Source organism: Scophthalmus maximus, chromosome 5 (assembly GCF_022379125.1).
Source record: "Scophthalmus maximus strain ysfricsl-2021 chromosome 5, ASM2237912v1, whole genome shotgun sequence".
In the NCBI taxonomy this organism is placed as follows: Eukaryota; Metazoa; Chordata; class Actinopteri; order Pleuronectiformes; family Scophthalmidae; genus Scophthalmus; species Scophthalmus maximus.
In genome coordinates this window covers 20647173-20669828 of record NC_061519.1, presented here as the reverse complement: position 1 = coordinate 20669828, position 22656 = coordinate 20647173, and the positions used below count along the sequence as shown (strand labels likewise).

Sequence of the window (22656 nt, the reverse complement as noted above, 5' to 3'; positions counted from 1 at the left end):
TGTTTTCTTCGAAACGAAACTTACGGAAACGAAACCCAACAGAAAAAGTCACATACCCGAACTGTAGAAACCAAGGGGTCAATCCAGCAATTCCTCTCTCATAATTATCACCTTTCACACTCTGTTATCGAGCTCACCTGTACGGAGCCCTGGCAGGGACATCGAAGTTCCTGCTTTTGCCAGATCAAAAGTTTTGCGAGATCTTGCCAAGGTTTTTTTTTATTATTTTTGATCCAAGCACACATTGGTTAAGAGGCGGGTTACACCCTGGACATTTCGCCCTGGTAAGAATTAGTATTATTTCCATGATATGCCAACACCATTAGTAACACTGCCTCTAATGAAGGAATACATTTGGACATGTCATGATAGGGAAAGAAGAGCTGTTAATAAAAGCTAAATGCAGTAAAGCTGGCTGGAATTGCTAGTTACATCTGTGGTTTTCCTATTAAGTCATGTCAAATCGTCTCAGGTAACTAGTTTTGCTCTGTTCACTGTCTCGACAACACATTTTTTCCAACCAAACACTTGGACACTGTACAACTCTTAGCACTCTAATCACAGCCTCCGCCTTTTGGAAATTCACAATTCAAGTTTTTTTAATTAACGCTTGATGTAAAAAAACCAAAAAAAACCTCTTCATGAACCACGCAACATCAATTCATTGTACTTCTAAACATTTATCTCATGAAATACAATGGCAAACACTTTCTACATGGTGTGGGGCTGACTTCATGTTGACACTCCTGGAGGAGGTACTGGCTGGTAAAACTTGTTGATGAGCGCTGGCTCTGTCTGGGCCTCTTGGACACTTGTCGGTTGACTTGCGGTGCCTCCACGAAGTCTTTTAGGCAAAGTAAAGCATTTCACATTCGACTGTACAGATGCTGCCTGAGTGCATTTGGCCTGTCCTTCCTTTTCACCATTGCTTTCTGAACGATGATGTGAGGAGTAATCCGTCAAACAGTGGCTACTAGCGCTTTGCTGTTTGGTGATTTCCTTCCCAAGATGACCGTTTATATTTCTTTCAGTTCGACTTTTTATCTTCCAGTCACATTTTTTTGCAGGATGCCTCCCAGTTTCGGACGTGACGGAAGAATAAAGACTCTCAGAGGTATTCTTCCTCTGGTCATTATCTGCTTGCACTGATGCTGACACTACACCGCCTCCATGGGTACTTTTCTTCTGCCCATTTTGTGTGTCTGAGTTCGCCGTAGTTGACCCAGAAGGGTCAGCACTGCTGTTGCTGTAACTGCCCGCATCACTTGCAGGGCTGAGTGGTGGAATGGATGAGGGGGTAACGCTGACGTCTCTTGACCTCCCGACAGCGCCGCTTTGCCTCTCCCTCTGTCCTGACATATCAAACCCTCTGCTCAGGCTGTGGACGCTGCGATGGCATGGTGATTGGGCTTCATGGGCGGGTGAGTTTCTTGGAGGTTTTATTGGGAAGCTAGGACTATAAGTCAGAGGCCTGCAGTCTTGATCTGGAGGTGGACTGCAGGGATATTCATTCATGACCTTTATCTGGTCAGTGGGGAAGTGATGCCCAGAAGTAGTGAGTTTGCTGCCGCAGCCAGGTGTACTGCTCGACGCATTTGACCCCAATGTGCTTCTACGCTGACCATGAGTCCTGGACGATGAGGAAGAATGAACTGGTTCGACGGAGGCAGAGGTCTTGGTGACAGGAGGTCCAACAGGTGGCCTGGGATGGCACCGTGGAGGAGGTGGATGTGGTCTTAGGACTGATGTTGAGTGTAGAGTCTGCAGAGTCTCATCAGAGGCCCTTTGCCCTGCTGACAGTCTGGGGGAGAAAAATCAGAAATGGGAATCTGATTGAGAAACATTTTTCTTTCGCATGAAGAGAACAACAACAACAAAAAGAACAGTAACAATGCTGGGGATTGATTTATTTAGATAGTATTTGATTCAACAGCCCTATCATGCTCACATTCAGTAGGAGAAGGCACAAATCACCAGAAAATGTCAAGCAGCTATTTGAGGTACAGTATCAGCTGTGTGTAAGTAAGTGCACTCCCTCTGCTGGTCAAAAGCCATAATGCATCCATTCTAATACTTGCACAGGCTTCATCGCTTCCAAAGTTCTTCTTTTAATCGCTAAAGCAGATTAAGTCTAAGGTATATCTCCGACCTGCTGAACCGATATGTACAGTATGTACAAACAGAGTAGAACTGTGAGCTCTTCTCACAATTACGTCTGTACGTCTAGATTTGCATCCAAGGGTGTTTTGCTGTCATGGCACCTAAAACTGTGCAAATCAGTATGTCCTTTGTCAAAGCACTTTGTAACTGCGTTAAGATTAATTCTATACAAATAGGAATTATTCTAAATAAAGTCTTGTGGAGGTTCTAGCAGTGACTAACGACAAAACGTACAAACCTGAACCTGTTCTTCAGTCCTTTCACAGGAAGAGGGGGCGAGGTCGGGGATGAAGCAGCAAATGAAGCTGGGTAAAGCTCCAAGTCCATTTGTACGGCTCCTCTTAGCTCTCTCAACTCTACACAGACACAAAACACAACAAAACTGAGATGTGAAAAAGCCTGAAAATATTGAAATCCATCCAAGTCTGGCAATTGCGTAAAAAAAACACAATCACTATTTATATGGTACTTAAAGTGAAGTCAGTTGCTGTCTATGGAGGCTGCTGCCTTGCATTCTCAAAATACATTTTATGGCTCTTAGCCCTATGAAGATTCTGCAGATTCGGCCAAAGCCAAATCATATGTTTGAGAATAAGTTTTACCCGCTAAAGCAAGGAGGGCGAGGCAAAACTATCAGCATTCATTTAACATTAGCATATTAAATCACTGAGCCAAATGGGAGAGAGACAGTCGAGAAATCTGCATTCACACTGTTAAACAAAACTGTGCCACCAGATGGCAGCAAACACCAAAATGTTGGTGTATGTATGGACCCACCTGCAAGTGTAGGTTCCGATTTACCAAATTCACCTTGACTACTGCACTTTCCTTTGATATTTCTCTGTGAGAAACACAAATCGAGGAAGAGACAGAGAAATGTTAATCATGCACATTGGTTTTACAATGTAAATGTGTTAAACATGTTCAAGAAAGCACAGGCCTTGGAAAAATTATAAAAATAACAGAGGGCGAAAGAGGAAAGGAACAGTGTGTGTGTGTGTGTGTGTGTGTGTGTGTGTGTGTGTGTGTGTGTGTGTGTGTGTGTGACCACTAAACGATTGAGCAGCAGTGTTCCATCATAATTTGGCCTCAAAAATCTACATCCAGAGCAATGAAAACCATAGCATTCCGTGAGTGTGTGTGTGTGTGCTTGCAAAACCAAAGAAATGATTGAAAAGTGTGTCTCAATGTGTGTTTGTTATGAATGACTGGCAGCCCCTCTCCTCATTTTACACGAGCACAAATGCTAATGGAGAGTCTCTAGAGCAACCACAGACTATATAGGACACACACACACACACACACACACACACACACACACACACACACACACACACACACACACACACACACACACACACGGGACCGGAGACTGACAGTTAAAACTTGTATTTTTGGTCTATTTTTCCTGTGGGATTCAAACCAAAAGCTCCTGGTGCTCTTATTCAGAGCTGCAGATGATGTGTGGTGTCTCTGACATTGAAGTGACTGAAATCCCAAACAGCTGTAAAGCGCGCACACACATACACATACACAAACGCACACACAGACACAGACACACACACACACACACACACACAAACACACACACACACACACACACACACACACACTGAAAATAGGCTCTGTGGTCCATGTGGGGTTGGAATCCCTCACCATGGCACCGACTTGCTGATATTTTAGGAAAGCTCGTATGTTCCCGTCATTATTCTCTGACATGACTTTCTAGAACCCAAATCCACCCACTACCCAGTGCGCACTCAAAACATCCCTCTCGGCTGAAAGCAGAAGAACAGGGATCCGCCGCTCCTGCAACAAAAGAACCCCAGCTGAAACCAGCTCCTTGTGGCGATTCATCTTTTCATCTGCTCAAAGTGATAATCATCTGCTCTGTGCGCTGGGAACATGCTGAAGAGCGACTTCAAGCTGCATGCTTTCCTCAGATGGTCATGCAAGCTGCACCAGCTCGACCAGAACACGATTGAGAGGGTGAGGCGGATGCAGACGTTTTGATTACTGCTATTGATCTGGTGCATCCTGCTGCCGCTAACTCAAAATACAGAGTTGCCACGAGGCCTTGACGGACATTAGTCCACCTCTGCCTAGTTTTGACCAGCAAAGGACAATTTAGAACAAGACCATCCCCAATTACCCCAGTGACAAAATCCTCACCCGAGGCAAACGTCACGGCGTGAGCAGAGTTGTGCTGCTGCTGCTGCTCTGGCACAGCACAGCTAACAATATTATTAGTAGCTGGGGGAACAGACACCTTCTCTCCGTGCAGACAGGAGGGCCAAACCCAAGGACTGACATCATCCGAGCTATTTTTAACAAAAGCAGCTGAAAAGGCCACTTCCTATATGCATTCACGTAAAACCAATTCCACAAGTACATACAGCTGGATATGGGCAGGGAGCACCAGTAACATTAGATGGAAAATAGTGAATGAAAAACCTGCAGCCAGCACATTCGGTTTCAGAACATACAGAGGATAAGGCCCGCCGGCAGACGTGAGTTCGGCTCGGCGAGATCACACTTGGAATAATACAGAGACAAAACTTAAAGCAAGAAGATGATCGTTGGAATAAAGAAGAGGCGGCCATGAGGCCTGGGCCATGTGCTCCGAATGGAGGCAGGTTGCACTGACATTTACTCCTGCAGGTAAATGAGGAAACACACAAATGAAAACAGTCTGTGTGAGTTACTCTTTACAGTTGTTTAGAGTCATTACATTTGCTCTTAGGAGCCGTTGATTGTGCCGCTGTATACATGTTGCACTAAAACGGCAATCTGATCGCAGTTCATACAGCTCCAGTTAATAGCTGTTTAAAAAAACAAAATCATTTTACTGCACGGAATAACACTGAATCAATAGCAATCTCAGTCGGATCAAACAAGACGCTGGTGAATGAGAAGCTCGTGGCCCTCATCAGGCGGGGGCACTTATCTCGACTTAATCAAGTACCTTGTTTACTGCTCACTGACAAAACACTGACGGAATAATTCTAGACATTTAACACATTTTCTTCTCATTTTCCAGTTAATTACCAGCACAAAAATACATTTAGAAAAAAACAAACTGCAGAAGATATGGATAATTACGACAGGCCTTGAAACATATAAAACAGATGTTAACAATCATGGTCTAAAAATGTTTTCCTTCTTAGCTCTTCACAGACTCCAAATTCCTTTTCTCCTTCAAACACATTTACATAGTGCGGATTTGAAGCAGTGGATCTGAGATTAAAGGGCAAATTTAAACTCTTTTTTTTTTTAAATCTGAAACTAAAACAAGAATGAAAACAGTTTGTTGAATGTTTGAATGATCTCTTTGCCTTGACTTTTGCGGGAGAAAAAGAAAAAAGGGTTGAGAAAATAAGAACTATACAAACCATGATTTAAATGCTCACTCCTTTATTAAGCCTCCTATATCAAATATTCTTGTATAATAGTCTCAGCAGGTTTGGCAAGATGTAGCCATGAACTGGGGTCATTGCACAAATTAACTTATTAGTTGACAAGAGGACATTATGAAGCTTTTTGTTGAAAACTAAATATGACACGGTAGATCCTCAGGGCTGTTTCCAGTTACCAGCGACTAAACGCAGTACACAATAAGCTTGATAAGGCGCTAACTGTCTTTACTGTAAACGCCTCATTGCAACTGAGAAAAGTCTCTTTACGATTTCCTTCACACCCTCAAGTCTTAAAGCCGGGAACAACCCACATTTTGGTCAAAAAGCGCTAATAATAATTATTATTAGCACTTGTTATTACCAGCTGCACTCGCCTGCAGCTGGTTTTATTTCAAATTGGGACAGAAACACTTCTGGTCAGACAGACACACGCACGCACGCACGCAGGCACGCACACACACACACACACACACGTGAGAGATAACCCCCAATCTGGTCTGCAGAAAAGTCCCACATCTGGCCTGTGACTAACCCACTCCCTTCTTTCGTCTTTCATAACACCAAACAAGCCTGACAGTGTATGTGTGTTTCTTTGTCCAAATGTGTGTGTGTGTGTGTGTGTGTGTGTGTGTGTGTGTGTGTGTGTGTGTGTGTGTGTGTGTGTGTGTCTTATTATATGTATGTAGAAACCCATTTGAGTGACTGGAAGGAGATTGGTCTTACTCAGCACTGCAAAGCTGTTGGCCAGACAGATGGAAAAACAAGCTTAGACTGAGCCCTCGCAGGCCTCCAGTGCGTGCAAGTGTGTGTGTGTGTGTGTGTGTGTGTGTGTGTGTGTGTGTGTGTGTGTGTGTGTGTGTGTGTGTGTGTGTGTAAATGGATGCCTTGGTAGCGTTTCAGTGCCAACGGAGAGTTGAATAGACCCACCTGTGGGAGTCCAAAGAATGATTCAATTCGTTCTGATTTGGGGTAGGGAGAGTCCCTGGTTGAGGACGTGTGTATCGTTTTAAAGGAAATAATCAGCATTATTTAACAATTTTTTATATTTATGTATAAATGAATCATTAAACAAATTGCATTTAACATTAGTCAGCTTGAATGTGTCCTTTTGTAAAATGGTGCAACTGCAAGGAAAACTAAAACCAGAAAGAGAAAGTGTGATTTGTTTTTTTCAAGATGTAAAGAAACCATCGTTGAAAGGCTGCACGGTGGCGTAGTGGTTAGCACTTTCGCCTCACAGCAAGAAGGTTCTGGGTTCGAGTCCCGGTTCAAACCAACCAGTGCCTTTCTGTGTGGAGATTGCATGTTTTCCCTGTCCAAAGACATGCAGAATGGGTCAGGTTCATTGAAGACTCTAAATTGACCGTAGGTGTGAATGTGAGAGTGAATGGTTGTTTGTCTCTGTATGTGGCCCTGTGATAGAAACCTTCAGGAACATTGTAGGTAAAATCAGGATGTAGGGGGTTTAGAAGTAGTAGATACAATTATATCTGGAGATTTATAATGGTGGACCTACAGTGCAATATGAACAGGCTATCCAGAAGCACAAGTACAAGCATGGCTCCATAACATGGATTCTGAAATAAATTGTCTGAAAAATAAAAGAAAATTGAAACATTGATTTGGTATTATTTGTTTTCCATATTGTTCTTCTTACCTTTAAATTCTGCACCAGTCGTTTCAACACTTCACATTCCTCCATTAGGACAGACCTAGAGAGTCGGACAGATGGTTAGATGTCGTCAGTACAGTTGCCTTTCATGAAAAACACAGTAGAGGCCAAAATTTAAAATCTCTTAAACTGGAAACTGGACGTTTGACAGTCTCAACAGACACAAGGGGCGAAACAAGTAAGTTGGAAGCTGTGGCTTCGAGCTTGAAGTTGTGAATCTTTATAAAGTTCTGCGGAGCCACTATCGATCATTTTGTGACTTCTGCCATTGAGCCAAGTTTTTCCACCAAACCAACCAGAACTAAAAACCTTTGTGACTTTGGCTTGTTCTCTTGAATGTAGTTAAAAACACTATCATATGTTATCAGTTGCCTGCAGTGGTTAAATCTGCTGATAACTCTACACTATATAACACAAAACGCAGTAACGGCACACAGCAGTAGATAATATACGAAGCAGTGACAACAAGGTGGACTGGGCATCTGCTCAGAGTTTACCGTCTGTGGTTTTAATACAGTACCAAGGAAACAATGTCCTATTTTTCTTTTCCCTCCCTCTCTGTCCCCCACACTCCCCCCTTCTCTGCTTTCATAACCATCGTTGACTTTATTCACTTCTTGCAGATGAAAAAGAATCTCCTGCCCCGCTCCGGCCCTGTCTGGGATCCATTTTCTGACAATGGGGCTTTTTGTTCTGGTCGTGCCAGGAAATGGGAGAGAGGGAGAGAGAGAGAGAGAGAGAGAGAGAGAGAGAGAGAGAGAGAGAGAGGAAAAGAAAAGAAAAGGGAGGCTTCACTTCCAAGGGTAGCCCCAGCGACTGCATTGCCCCGTGGGCCTCCAAGAAGAGGGGACGTAGAGGAAGGAAAGGAGGGATGGAGTGTGATGGAGGCCACAGAGGAGAGCTGGGGGAAATGAAAGGGGGGGGAAGGTGAGGACCTCGCTGACAGAGCACATGTGAACGACATTCATGACAAATCATGTGTTTTTTCTGATGCACAACATCTAAGATCAAAACAAGAGTGACATGCAATTACAGCGTGTCACAGCTGGACCCTCTTTGCCGCTGGCTCCCAACCCATGAGTCGGGACACAGGGTGATAATGGGTAAAACTGCCCCGGGCCTGGGAGCCACGCGGTGGGTCGCTCAGGAGGAGCGAGACGTTCGGAACACCCTGATTTAACTGCTGCCGCCGCAGCCCGACCACGGATGAGCGGACAGACGGACGGACGGATGGATGGATGGATGGATGGACGGACGGATGGATGAACACGGAAAACTTGCTCCACTTGCAATTACGAAATCTGCATTATCCCGGCTGCGTTTCGGACCAGATGAACCAGTCAGTCCAATCGAATCAGATTTTTGTCTCCGCCATCTCTGGGGGGAAATATCTGGTCACTTACAGGCTGTTTGGTGCTGAGCAGGAATGTGCACAGTGGGTTTATAAAGCTTTTCTGCTGAAAACAGACACTGAGAGAGAATTGAGAGGGAACCAAAACTGGATAAGTGGCAGTCTGGACGAGTAAACAATGGACTGAGACTCATTGTAGAGTTACAAATGGAACGATCCAAGAGGCGAAAGATAACTCTGAATTCTGCCTCGTTTTAAATGTTCCGCAGCCCAAAAGGTTTGGGAGTTGACCACTGCTGCATGCTGCTCACCTGAGGCGCTCCACCACCTGGTCAATGTCAGCGACATTCAGCTTGTCTCTCGCGGCCTCGATCTCGTCTCCGGCGCTCGACCCGACCGAACGGTGGGAGCTCGGTCTGAAGGAGAGATTTTTGTGTCCGATGAAAATCACTGTATCACACGAGTGAAATATCCAGTTTTTTTTAATTTTTAATTTTTTTTTTCACCAGTGTTACTAACCTGCTCCCATCATCAGTATCTCCGGGGCTGATGCAGTCACTGTGGCGGCTGTCGAGGTGACCGAGGGCGTAGTTTACAGTCTCAGGTTTGTACAGAGATAGGAGCTCCGTGTCGCCATCTCTATAGCAACGACAGCACAGACAAAGATCAGACGTCCAGCTAATTTACTGCATCCGCAGCTTTTTTCTTTTATGGCGTGCTGAGGAATGTGCTCAGCCTGGGAGCAGCTAAAGGTGTTGATATCCTTTAACTTGAAACGTAATTTTTTATTTCCTTTTGGTTCCATTTTTATCTCCTCGTATCAATTTTATTGGATTTTTTCATTCCACTTCTCACGATCAGGTCTTAGCCGGTCTGTCGGCTGTAAAGCACCGGGGTGGATAAATGAACAGAGGTCAGGCGCTCGGCCTACGCAGGATGATCTGTTGGTGCCTTAAAAGGTTACACAACGACCTGCGCATTATTTTTAGATTTCAGGGGCAAAATGTCAGAATGATCTCTGGGAGGGAAAGAAATCAATCTCCTGGTGTCGGCAGCAGCAGCAGGAGGATGTGACGGTCTGGTCAGCTCTGCTTCACTTCGAATGAGAGAGACAACGCACACTTTTCTGGCCGCTCAGTCGATGAGACGCAGGCGTGGGTGGATGGGTCGGGCATCAGGACCGCACAGGAGGAGGCCAATGAGATGAAATCCGTTGACTTTTACAAGGCACACAGTCCGACACACACACACACTCCCATCTACACCCCTCATATAAATGATTCAAATCACACAGGAGAAGTCTGGTGTGGGGACGGAAAATGCAACTCCTGTTCACGTGGATTCACGCAGATCACTTCCATTTGGTCTTTGCTGCAAATATGCAGGCAAATGTTCACACATACACACACACACACACACACACACACACACAAACACTAATAATAATCATGCCTCTCTCTGTTGCTGATGCTTTGGCAATATCAATTTCCATGCCGAAAGGCATATGAAATTGAAACAAATTGACAGAAACAGTCGGTTGAGGAGCAACATTAAGTCAAAGTGCTATCGCAGCAAAGTGTGTTCAGTTTTAGTCCTGAAAGCCATTTAGGTGAAACACACGTGGGACTTGGCCCTTATTGAGCGATCAAAGGCCTCGAACACACGCGTACACACACGCACAAAAGTGCACGTCACCGTGAGTCACAATCCACAAGTATATACCGAAGCCAACTTCAAAGAGGGGAAGCGATTTGTGCTGGCAGTGCCGTGTGCGGCACCAATACTTCTCCGGCATTGTTCCCACGCAGCCAATCACAAAGGGCCACGTTTCTCCCTCTCAATGGCACTTTTTGTAATCCACTTACACCGGAGCCGGAGCACAGGGCCGACTGGTGATGTGAGAGCAGGTGAGGCCTCAGTTCGCGTCTCGCTCGGCGGCACTTCAACGACACGCGGGGCCGCAGGGGTTTTTTATCGGTTACTCGGAGTGTCGACTTAAACGTCTGCCCGTCCTGCCCTTCCCGTAACAAGTAGCATGCGTTACTGTTGATTACTCTCTGAATGTCACTACAAAACAAATGTGGCAACAATTAGTGGCAGTGGTGCTGAAAGGCTTTTAGCCGCGCTTGAGCCGTGGCTTTTAGGGCTCAGTGTTGTTTGGTCTGAACTGAATTATCTCAACAACTGCGGGATAAGACGGCCATGACATTCGGTACAGACATTCATAGTCCACAGACGGTGTATGGAGACAACTTTGGTGATCCCCTGACTTTCCCTATAGCGCCACCATGAGGTTCAAATGTGTAGTTTTGGGTTAAAAGATACCAACAATTATTAGATTCATTGCTGTGAGATTTGATGCAGATGTTCGTGTTCCCCTCAGAATGAAATGCAATAAGTTCCATGATGCTTTTCATGAAGCACCGTTATCAGATTGAAATCTCAATATATGTTTGGATTATGACTTTTATACCTGCAGCATTAAGGACATTGACACAAATGAGTTACTTTGGTAACACACATGTAGATTGTAGGACAAGTAGAGCACTGGGAATATCACACACACACAAGCACGCTGAAGAATCTCCTGCTGCCTTTTGCTCGACACCACAACACAAATTGAGGACGCAAAGAAAGAAAAAAAAAAAGAGAGAGGAAAATCACAATGAAAAGGAAGTCGACAAATTGACAGGCAGTAAACGGTGTGTCACAAAAACGCCGAACAATCCATCTTGTGTTGTGCTTTTCTCAAAAGGCCTCAGCGAAACCAGAGAGGAGTCATGGGGCGGCATTCCTGGCAGCAGCGAGGCGGTTGCCGGGATAGTTGCTCGCTCATTCTACAGATTCTCTCTCTCACACACGCACGCACACACACGCACGCACGCACACACACACTTTGATACATCATTTAGGCTACTAAATTGTAATGTGAGGATGTGCAAGGAAGGGCAGTTTTACTAACTGATATCATCCTGCCAACAGCTTTTATGACAGTCTTCAGAATATTTTAATACAGGTCATTAAATTACAAATTGCTAAAGGCTCATCTCAGAACTGAGTTGTGTGATTAGCTGCAGCAATTAGAAAGTTTTATTACCAATTTTTAAGGATCTTATGAGTCCCAGAAAACTGTCCTTTATAAATAGAATTTTTAAAAAGACACGGCACCAAGCTTGCTTGTTGCCGCGCTGTGAGTTCTGCAAGTGACAAAGAAACGAGTCAAGGTCACTTTTACTCTACAGTGTATTTTCCAACACAAACTCCTTAACTTTAAAATCTAGGCTATAGTGTTTGACGGCATCTGGTGTGGAATGCATGGACGTCTCCCTCCCCTATAATTGTCCTATTGTTCCGTTGCATCCAAATTAGTTTGCAGCATCTCTCCGCCAAAAAACCCCTTTGTTCCGCTGCTTCCCCGTCCCGTTCGTAAGTGACAAGGGAACACAATGTAGCATTTTATGGCGCTCTTTGTCCGGGCAAAAAGGACCTATACCTACTCGCCCCTTCCCAGCTCTCATCCCATCTTCCCGGCTTGTGAGAAAAGCCATAAAGAAGAGTTTGTGTTCTTGGTCTGGAGCGCTGGAAATTCTCTCCCTCAAATCATGTCAAATGATTGCATTTATTCATCAGTGGAGAGACAGAGCGCGCAAATGTGGACTCCCAGGGCTGCTCACACATCTGGACCTAAACTGCCTTTACGGAGCGGCCGTCGAAGATTTAGTGTGAATTAATTCACATTGTTGAAAAAGAAAATGTATGTAAATATCCTCATGTCGTAAAGTTCAGCTGATGACTGAGAGATGAATGACTGACAAATGTTTTTATTGTGTGGCATAAAACGGGGGGATATATGCTGTGAATCAAAGCTGCTGGCTCTTCTCGAAGGATGGCCAGCATCATCAAAACAATATTTCTTCTCATTTTTTTTCAGGTTAATTATATCTACTTATAACAAACTGACATAATCTGTGCTGCGTTTATTCTATTTTTCTATCAAATTCCTATCGTTATAATTATTACTGGCATTAGTAGTACTGCTTTACAAGTAGAAATAAATGTAACCCCGTTATGTTTTTCGGCTTACACGTCAAAAAGGGAAAGAAAAAAACCCCCAACCAATCCAGTAATTGACTAGTAATGTACAGTAGAGTATATTTAAGTGTGTCGGATCTGTCACCCACCTTCCCCCCTTGGTAACTCTCTCCCTGAGAGTCTGTAGCAGCATCTTGACCTCAGCTCTCAGCAGCTCTTTCACTGCAGGGGGGTCGGCCAGGGGGGAGCCCCGAGGACGTGGGAGCGGGGTCCCCGCCCTGCTGCCATGGTTTCCGCCTCGCCGGCTCTCCTGCCACATCTTGCACCACATCTCCGCCTGCAAACGTTACGGCAGACAGTGGTAAGACAACCAGAGATTATGCTCAAACACCTTTTACGACGTGCGTTTTGACAGGACCTATAGGAGATTTTTCTTCTGGTGCTGTCCAGGTGATATATTCACGTCTGGCAGCTCATGTTCAAATCTCGCACCATAGGATCTTATCGATTTATTTACAGCTGCGGACAATTCCAGTTAAAATCTGTTGCGAGCATTGATCCCGACACCATGCGTCCTTCAGTGACTGAGGATGAAGGCAGGACTATTCGTATCTCAGGGAAGCCAGGTGAGGATTATCTTGCATCCTCCGACTCTCAGTGAGTCCAACATACGACTCTGATCCCTGCAAGGTGAAGGCGCAGGACTCCTGCACGTGGAACCTGAGTAGATTCACAGAGAAGGCACTCCACTGTTTGCACTTTCAAAACTGTGAGATATTTTCAAGAGGAGTTTTCAGTTTTAATATCACAAAAGGTCCGAGGCTAATTAGGTCCAACATCCACATCTAGTTACAACCATAACCCTCGCTCTGATGCAAAATATGATAAATGGAGGGTATACTAAATGTTGATGTTTTTATAGAAAATAATCTGAAAAGATATCTGTTCCAAATGTAGATTCAATGTAAACCCGTGAGACAGATTTATCAATAACACAAACCTCCACCAAGGAGGTCATGGGATTGGTTCCGTTGTCTGATTGTCAGCAGGATTACTCAAAAAGTCAAGGACTTGTTTGAAGGATTCTTCACCGTTGGGCAGGACTTGACATTCAGAGTCATATCTTGACAAATACACAGAAATATGTCGGCCAGACGGAGATGGGAATGCAAGTTTTGTGTGAAACAGCATATAGGGAGGGAGGTCTGTGCTCTTGTTTCTTTGGTCTTTCAGTTATTCAAGACGCCGTGGTGCATTTTTCTCTCGACTTTCTAATAAGTGAAAACCTTTTCAGGGTTCTTTTTTTTAAATTTTTTTACCGTTAACTGTGAACATGGTCGTCTTGGAGCGGGACACAAAACTACTACAACTTTTTAGAAACTTTTCTGAAAACCACTGCGACACCACGTGAACATGCGGCCACACCATGTCATGACTGCAGGCGAGGAACGCCACGTGCATGTGGCACAGACATTTGTCTGTCATTTTGCGGTCTGGCCACGTCTTTGGACAAGCAGTCCTGCGCGCTGGCGGGACCGTGCAGCTTTTTCAGCCCGTGTGGTTTCGCTAGGATTACTGCAGATGAAGGATTTGCACACAAAAAAAAAAGGGAGTGAAAAAGTCACTCTTTGTGCATGACTTCCTGCTAAGCTGCGAGAAGGGCTGAGTGCCCAGGACCAACCTCTGCACTTTGTTTCCTGCTCCTAAATACACGCGGGTCAGTGGTGTAGAATGTGGTCTGGACACAACGTGACCATGATTTTGTCATAATGTAACAGCCGGAGGAAAGAAGGAGGATAAATTCAAGTGTTAAAAAAGCTTTTATGTTGCTTTTATGATGTTTTAATGCAAACCCTGTCTGTCATTGCTGTTTGTATTTCACGACCATCAGTCCTCGTGCTGCTGTCCGTTCACTGGCGAGCCGAAGACAGTGTTCTATTCTATTCTATTCTATTCAAAAATGTAAAAAAAATTCTGTGTGAAAATGCTGTCAGACATATTCAAGTCTGGATTCAGTTACCGTTCCCACACCTGTTGCCTGTCAATCATCTCTGTAAAGTCCAAAAAAACGCACTTCAAAGGAAAACACTGGAGGTCATTGAACACACCGCATGTGTATCGTTGCGTGCGCGCGCACACACACACACACACACACACACAGGCGTGCGTGCACACACTTCCCCTGTCGGTCTCCCGGTGTGGAGGTGTTTATGTTACAGGACTCATGGCCCCACCAGCTAACGAGTTGCTCCTGGAATTTTTTTCCGCCCCTCCCTCTGCCGTGATACTGTTGATCTCATCCAGGAGCTATTTTAAGGGAGCGCCGCTGAAACCTGTCAGCTATTAAAGAAAGACCCTGGCGGGAGCTATTACATTATTTAAATGGGGGTTTAAGAGCATATTTACCTTAGGCCGCTCATTTTCGTTCAGCGTGTAGGGAGAAAGAGCAGGGAGGCAACAGAGCGACTGGCCTCGTGCGGAGATTTGAAAAGAGAGGCCGATATTCCCTTTTGAGCTACCTGCTGTATAGACAATGGCGACCTTGATGGAGGGAGGAATGGCGGCACTGAGGAATGAAGGAGTAGCCTGAAAAAAATCCAATACTACTTTTCACAGTGGCTCATTGAAGGATGGAATTAATTCACGTGCGAGGGACCGAGGAGAGAAGAAAGGGGGAGAACAAAAGGAGAAAGACAAAGAGATGGGTGGACATGGACACGGGGGAAAAGAGAGAAAAGGAAGTGATCCACCGCACAGTATATATGTTCACTGTATTAGGAACACATATCCATCCATCCATCCGTCGTCTACCGCTTTATCCATTTAGAGTCACGGGGGGGCTGGAGCCAATCCCATCTAACATTGGTCGAGAGGCGGGGTTCACCCTGGACAGGTCACCAGCCTATCACAGGGCCACATACAGAGACGGACAACCATTCACTCTCACATTCACACCTACGGTCAATTTAGAGCCTCCAATTAACCTAACCCCATTATGCATGTCTTTGGGAGGAAGTCTGCAGTCCAAAGAGGAAGCCGGAGAACCCGGAAAGAACCCACGAATACACGGGGAGAACATGCAAACTCCACACAGAAAGGCCCTGGTTGGTTTGAACCCGGGATTCGAACCCAGAACCTTCTTGCCGTGATGTGAAGTGCTGACCACTACGCCAGCGTGCAGCCCAGGAACACACATCCACCTGCTTATTCATTTAGTTATGGATACAGGTTCACATCAAAAATCAGAACAGGGACAAATGTGACCGTTGCATGGTTCTTGGTGCCAGATGGGCTGAAACTGCTCATCTCTTGGGATTTTTACTCAGAATTGTGCCAAAAACTGAAGAAAAAAAATAAATCTGGAAGCATGCGAGGGGAATCTCGCATGTTTTCAAAGTCGTCTAAACATGTCTTGTAATTGCCACATTTGGCTATTTACATGTTAACTGTCACCAAAAGAATACGTGGTCAGTGTGTGTGTACAAGGAGCAGCTTGAGCGCCGCCACAGACTGAAGAGTCTGTGTTTCAAGTGGTTTCCTGGCCTGTTGGTGCGCTGCAGGATGAGAGCTGTGATACCATCTCCAGATGGAGAGATCTAAATACCGAACAAACGCACAGCAGAAGAAAAAGAGCGAGGGGGGCCAGCAGCGGGGTGACATTTTATAGATGAAGAGGGGGGGGGAAATGACCTCAAACCAATTTGCAAGGGAAATAAACATTCTGCAGCCATAGTTATAGAGTAACATGACTTAACCAAAGTCCTGTTTTGTTTTCTTTGATTCTGGAGTCACCCCATTTTTCTTTATATATATATATATATATATATATATATATGTACACACACACATCAGTGAGCTAGCTCTTAAATTGCTTCTCTGTAAATGAATCAGTTGAACACCGCAGTCTTTACCTTGACTCGGCCTGTGCAGCCACTCCACCTTAGCGTGAGTTCTTTTTCTCATTGGCTGTGCAAGTGCGTCGTGAGTGAGCTCCCTCTGCCAGAGGACCAGGGGCTCAGGGGCCGATAGTTTACTTGGCCTTGCATAAATATTGATGAGTGTCTGGCCAACGCTTTGGCCTTCGCTGTGGCTCAGCGCCAGTTAACCCACATTCCACTTTGACCAGAGAGTCTGGTCGTTGTGATTGATGAGCGTTCGCAAGCCAAACTAACCTTCTTGCAAAACCTTAAATCACAGTTTTTACACTATTTGGCCCGGATTTGCTCAGCCGCGCAAACTTTGCATCGATGCACTCTGCTCAAATGGAAATTCTCTCAAAAGTTGTGATGGTATTCTTGTTGAATAGAAACAGACCCAGGCCCAGCGTCTGGTGGACTTAAAGAGTAAGTGTGGGAAAAATGATGAATGATGAACCAGCGGAGGTGAAATGTCACAGCTTAAAAGCCAAGTGCTGCACGTAGTAATGTTCCGGCAGGAGAAGATCAGAACTGCTGCAGTCGTAAAGAGCCCCTCTCACCTCAGTGTGCGCTTCCGTGTACATGTCCACCAGGAAGTGGCCCAGTGCCGTCTGGATCTTTGACAGCTCTGACCCAGGGACATGCTCGGCGATCAGGCTCCACAGGGACGGGCCAGGGCACCAGAGCTGGCTCTCATCAGGGGACGGCATACGAGTGGCAACCTGAGCTTGAGGACATAATGTGTGTAACATACAGTCAAATAAAAAGGTAAAATGTACTGATTTACTGACATGTACTGAACGTGTCCCCTGGCACTTGGTTAACATGAATATATTCAGTTTTTACTGCGCATGATGTGGTTGGATGTTGGAATAGTTAATCGATTAGTAATCGACTACTAAATGAATGGCCAACTATTTTGATAATCGATTAATCGGTTCAACTTGATTTTATGGAGAAAAGAATGTGAAAATTCTCTGATTTCAGCTACTTAAATGTGAATATGTTCTGGTTTCTTTGCTCCTCTGTGACAGTGAACTGAATGTCTTTGGTGCGTGGACGAAACAAAAAAACATCTGGGGGTTTTGGGAACATTTTTCTACCATTTCATGACATTCTATGGACCAATAAACAATTGATCGATTAATCGATAATGAAAACAATCGTTAGCCGTAATCAGCTTTGTCCACAATAACTGTCTGCTGGTGGCTCACGTCAGAGTTAGAGAGATGAGCTACAGCTTCTTCCCTGGAAAGTTATGCAACCAATGAAAAACTAAAAAAATCACCAGGTATCTTTAACATCATAAACGTATATATATTACTGCTCAAGGCAGGAACAAGAAATAAAGATCATAAAAATGCGTTTACTGCGTTGCTAAGAAGAGGAACAGCCGCTCACCTCGGTTGGGTCTTGTTTACTCGTTGTCTCTGGCGAGGCTGTGGTAACCAGGGTAAACATCCCCGTTGCTAAGGGGAGATATCGCGAGATCGACGTGTTACTCTAAACATCTCAGATGCTTTTGTTTTTATTAAAATTAATTTGAATGCATGGATATATACAAGTGCAACACATTAAAGGTAGACACATGTCCAAACTACAATGTTTCTTTTATTTTAAATAAATAAACTATTGGCAACACACCTGTGCTCCTGCAAAAATCTATTCAAAGATGTTAAAGTATGGGAGGGGACAGACTTCAGCTGAGCCTGTCGTGAGAACTCTCACTCCCAAAGAGGCAGTGATTCTAAAACTCTCCCTCTTTATCCCCCTCCTCCTCCTCCTCCTCCCCAGTCGAAGTGTGCGCAGCCCCGCCAGACCGCTGAGGGAAGGAGCACACGGGGCCAAATTCAAGAACAATGTAAGAAACTGAAAGAGTTAAGCCAACAGACCCCCGCCGGATCCCAGTGGACGTTGCACTTCTCTTCATTCTCAGCAGTGTTTTGTTTCGGACAAGGTATACGTCATGGTTCTGCCTGAGCGCCTCTGCGCGGCGCGCCGCAGGACTTTACGCGCGGCCGTCTGGGCACTGCTGCTTTGCGCGCGGGCCGGGTTCGGCTTCTCGGTGGCCGGACAACAGGAGAGCACCTGCGAGGCCAACGGCAGCATCTACTACGTCGGGGAGTGGTACTTCCTGGACTCGGACCACTGCACCCAGTGCGAGTGCACCGCCGAGGGCTCCGCGTGTGCCCGCACCGAGTGCACCTCTCTGCCGGCCGCGTGCATCCATGTGAGCCACTACCCCACCGACTGCTGCCCCAGGTGCGAGAAGATCGGCTGCGAGTACCGGGGGGTGGTGTACGAGCTGGGGCAGGACTTCCAGGTAAGATTGAGAGGAGGCCGGCCACACACACACACACACACACACACACACACACACACACACGATAAACCTGCAAATACACTAAGGGGACAAAGGTCTGCAACATTATATACTTTATAAATATTAAATACATGAATATAGGGGGTTCAAAAATGACCACTTTCCCATCCAAGTGAATAGTAGGTCGTAGGCCTCTCTTATTCGAAGGACATCATCTCCCTTATATATCTCATCAATTAGAAACTGCAGCATTTCAAAGTTAATTTTGTCAATAACATTTTCTTCTTCTTTTAATATTGAATGCACTATAAAGCTCTAAACTACACTTGTGCAGACTGTATGCGTACCCTTTTCTGTACCCTGTCTAAATAATGCATGCATCAAACAGACATGACCAAAAACAAAAGGGCAAAAGAGCGCCAGCTCCATCTGGTTTGCATGTAAACTTTGGATTTCTTGGTCAGTTTCGTGCCCGTTGTGTAGCCACTGTCCTCCGCCCTTCAGATGTGTATCTATGCACAAGACCATTTTCCTCCTAAACATCTGAGCTACAAATTAAAGACTCTCCAAAACTCTTGATTTGCACGTTGGTGTAACTTGAGTATGGGGCAGGGGAATTGGAGGTGAAATGGCGCCCCCTGTTGAGAAGGCACGAGGACGTCTCGGTGAACGGTGCTGGTCAGAAATAAAACACGAAATTTATACTGTTTGTCAGGTCACGTTCAACGATGAACACACATTTTAAATCACGAGGAGATAATGAAATGACCCACGCTTAGTCTCACTGTGTTTGTTCTATTCTGCAGCCGTCAGAATGTGAGCAGTGCACTTGCGACAGTGACGGCATCGCCCGCTGCCTGGTTGCGGATTGTGCCCCTCCACCATGTGTCAACCCCGTCTATGAGCCGGGGAAATGCTGCCCCGAATGCAAGGAGGGTAAGCTGAAATGAGAAAAAAAAAAAGAAGTGATTAGTGAGAAGCAATGGAAAGTCAGGCTGCGTTAACACTGAGGGCTTCTCACGAGATGGAACAGAACTAAGTGGGCACCACCCTGAGGTCATGTCCTCCTTTGCATGCAAAAGGTGGCGGAGGATGCTGAGCGTCACCCGCCCCCAAGTGCTCGTTGGTAGAAATCTGTTCAGCCGCATTTACACTCGCCTCGCTGTTGCCCGTCTCCACCCAGGTCCCAACTGCTACGTCGACGGCTCGCGCGGCCAGGTGATTCCTGCGGGCGAGCCCGTCTGGGTCGACCCCTGCACCAAGTGTCGCTGCCACGACGGCCAGGACGCCGGCTACTGGGAGGGAAACCGCCTCGCCACCTGCTCCCGCCTCAAAAACTGTACACCACCCGAACCACCGTCCACCCGGCAAAACTGATCCTCCCCCGATCCAACCAAAGACTTGGCTGTTCCACAATGGACAATAACACCGGTGAGACCCCACGAATGTGTCACTTTCGTGGACATTGTTGGATCATAATCTTTTCACATTTGAAATTCGAGGCCGGAGGTCAAAGCATCAATGTCAACAAAGCAGCATTATCTAAAATTATGCTCCTGTGGTGTTGTTGTTATTTCACTTTGTGCTTCCATGGTGCATATTGCTAAAATACCGTTGCGTATTAATTTGTTGCCACAAACCAACTGACAGTAAGTTAATGAAGGAATCAATAGGGGACCAACAGAAATTTGCTTCACATCGCGGCCCCCCGACAGGTTCATCGTGCCATGACAAAGTTATGTAAAAGACGAACAGATACAATTACCTCTTTTTGCAAGTAAAGAAGATGAATTGTAAGCTCTTGAAAACAAAAGTAAACAGTGACACCAGATGCAGGATGACAGGAATACAAAAGTTGAGGCGCTGAGTTGTACAAAAATGATTTACTGAGATCTCAAACACCAGTAACGCTTGTTCACAACATCTGTGCTTCTACAGAAAAATTCCATAGTTAATCTAATCTGATAGGAGCAAGAAATACAACTTTATATTTGAAAGCTCCAGATAGTTGCTTTTTTGAATATTTGATCTGCCTTCCGACGGTTACTTCAAAAAGGTAGACTGCAGAGGATTAATATGATTTTAGATTTTTAGAGAGTAGTGCGCTTTTGTTCAGCTCAGACGATGTTTCTTTTTTCAATTGCCAAACAGACTTACTATAGTAAACTATATCCATTCAACAAAGCCAATGAGATTATTGGATGATAAGGAATTGTAATTGACCTGTCACGGTTTTGATGCGGCGCCAAAATTTATGCGCAGCTGTGATGTGATTTAGACGAGCAAACGGCTTTAGCGAAGCAATAAACAATTTGAAACTGTTCCATAAATTTCAAAAGTTCAATTTCCACGTTAATTGAATCATAATGAATGAGACTATGGCCACAGACATTATAAGAGACCTTGCTGCGGCCTAACGTTACTGTACAGTCGTTGTAGACTCGGGCACAGTTGTAAACAGGGGTTCGTTTAATGGACCCGTATTTGTGCACGTAAACTGTAGAGCAGGAAAAACAAACATGTAATTTACGGCTTTATTAGTTTCACATGAAAACGTGTGTATCTTTATTCATAGAAACATTGTTACTATAGTGTAAAATGATCACTTTGCTGTGTTCAGAATCAAAGTGTATGATGAAATGTAGCATGAAATATATTGTTATTTTATAGTTTTATACGCAGCCGATCTTTCTACAGTCATTCTTCTTTTTACCACCTATCACTTTAATCACGAGGGATCTTTGAGTGAAAACCCCCAAAACATCTTGTTACATGTTTACATGCAGTGTCGGAGCCTATCAGGGAGTTAACTTTATATCAAAGAGTCACCGCAAGTGCTTGTGCATGAATCCTATATTTTATACAGTACAAGTGTCACAACTGACAAGTGTCGCAGCCCAAAACCTCCACGAGAAGCTTTTTTTCATGTAAGGTTTCGGAATCAAGTCGACACTTTTAGGGCTCTTGAATGTCTTTTGAATCACTTTGTGAAGCACGTCACCGGGTCTGAACTGTGTAAGAATAATGAACGACTGAAACGTGGAATCTTAACTCGCGCGTTATCAGAGAGAACGACGGTTGAAGGAACAGTCAGACGTTTTGGAAAATACACGTCTCTGCATCCTTCAATGACAAGATCAACGTCACTTACTTTGATGCGCAGCTGACAGACTCTACTTTCATATCTAGTGTGCAGACATGAGAGTGGAAGCCAGCGTTTTATTCCCATGATGTTGAACCTTTTCTTTAAGTGCAGTTTTCAATTCACTGCCTGAAACCAAAGGGAACTGATATCAGACCCCCCCCCCCCCACCATGTAATGTGTCATGCTGGTTATAAACTGCCTCTAGAAAACATGTTGTGAAATATTTCAAATTAAAACACCCTTTTGTATCTATAATGTACCTCCCACTTGTTTTCTCTTCAGTTGGTTATTTGTACTTGTACTGTGTCATGAACAGTTCAAGAGGAAACACTGCGGAGGTACTCCGAGAGCCTTTCAGCGTGGACAGTCTGAGTTCTCCCTGCAGACAATGAAGAACATTATTATTAGAAAATGAAAGAAAAAGAGAGATTATTCAGATAAACTGGGTGGAAGAGAAAATGAGCAAATGAGGAGACTGCAGAAGCCAGATGTAATCCAGAGGGTGTCAGTGGGACCACACGCAAACAACAGGGCCTTTGAAGGTTGTCATGACGACAGGCGAAAGGGTTGCTGAAAATCGCCGATATTCCAGGATTACCTCGGTCTGCAGGTGAAGACGAATTCCTTGTGAAGCTCCTTT

The 22656-nt window shown here is 45.0% G+C and overlaps 2 protein-coding genes across 3 annotated transcripts; one reads left to right on the top strand and one right to left on the bottom strand.

Annotated features, from left to right (window-relative positions):
• Positions 1-203: 203 nt before the first annotated feature.
• On the bottom strand, positions 204-19777 carry ccdc24 (coiled-coil domain containing 24). Of its 2 annotated transcripts, XM_035634289.2 has the most exons (10): positions 19645-19777; positions 17950-18017; positions 17109-17270; positions 12781-12968; positions 9119-9238; positions 8911-9015; positions 7234-7288; positions 2938-3001; positions 2399-2516; positions 204-1801 (listed from the first exon to the last, which is right to left on the bottom strand). In XM_035634289.2, exons 2-10 carry the CDS (start codon positions 18007-18009, stop codon positions 733-735), a joined length of 1941 nt encoding a protein of 646 aa, XP_035490182.2. In that variant the 5' UTR covers positions 18010-18017; positions 19645-19777; the 3' UTR covers positions 204-732. The 2 variants fall into 2 exon arrangements, with proteins under 2 accessions (XP_035490182.2, XP_035490184.2); XM_035634291.2 differs by lacking the exon at positions 19645-19777 and having other exon boundaries at positions 17109-17275; positions 17950-18247.
• Positions 18358-22268, top strand: zgc:113531 (uncharacterized protein LOC541359 homolog). Its single transcript, XM_035634313.2, has 3 exons — positions 18358-18871; positions 19678-19807; positions 20055-22268. Exons 1-3 carry the CDS (start codon positions 18515-18517, stop codon positions 20246-20248), a joined length of 681 nt encoding a protein of 226 aa, XP_035490206.1. The 5' UTR covers positions 18358-18514; the 3' UTR covers positions 20249-22268.
• Positions 22269-22656: the final 388 nt, after the last annotated feature.

Bases quoted from the DNA above. Each gene is read 5' to 3' on its own strand.
- ccdc24 (XM_035634289.2), bottom strand. From the start codon at position 18,009: ATGTTTACCCTGGTTACCACAGCCTCGCCAGAGACAACGAGTAAACAA. The intron at 12,969-17,108 runs GTGAGAGGGGCT...TAACGTTTGCAG, and splicing joins ACACGGAAGCGCACACTGAG to GCGGAGATGTGGTGCAAGAT. The intron at 2,517-2,937 runs GTGGGTCCATAC...GTGTCTGTGTAG, and splicing joins ATCGGAACCTACACTTGCAG to AGTTGAGAGAGCTAAGAGGA.
- zgc:113531 (XM_035634313.2), top strand. From the start codon at position 18,515: ATGGTTCTGCCTGAGCGCCTCTGCGCGGCGCGCCGCAGGACTTTACGC. The intron at 18,872-19,677 runs GTAAGATTGAGA...TCTATTCTGCAG, and splicing joins AGCTGGGGCAGGACTTCCAG to CCGTCAGAATGTGAGCAGTG. The intron at 19,808-20,054 runs GTAAGCTGAAAT...GTCTCCACCCAG, and splicing joins CTGCCCCGAATGCAAGGAGG to GTCCCAACTGCTACGTCGAC.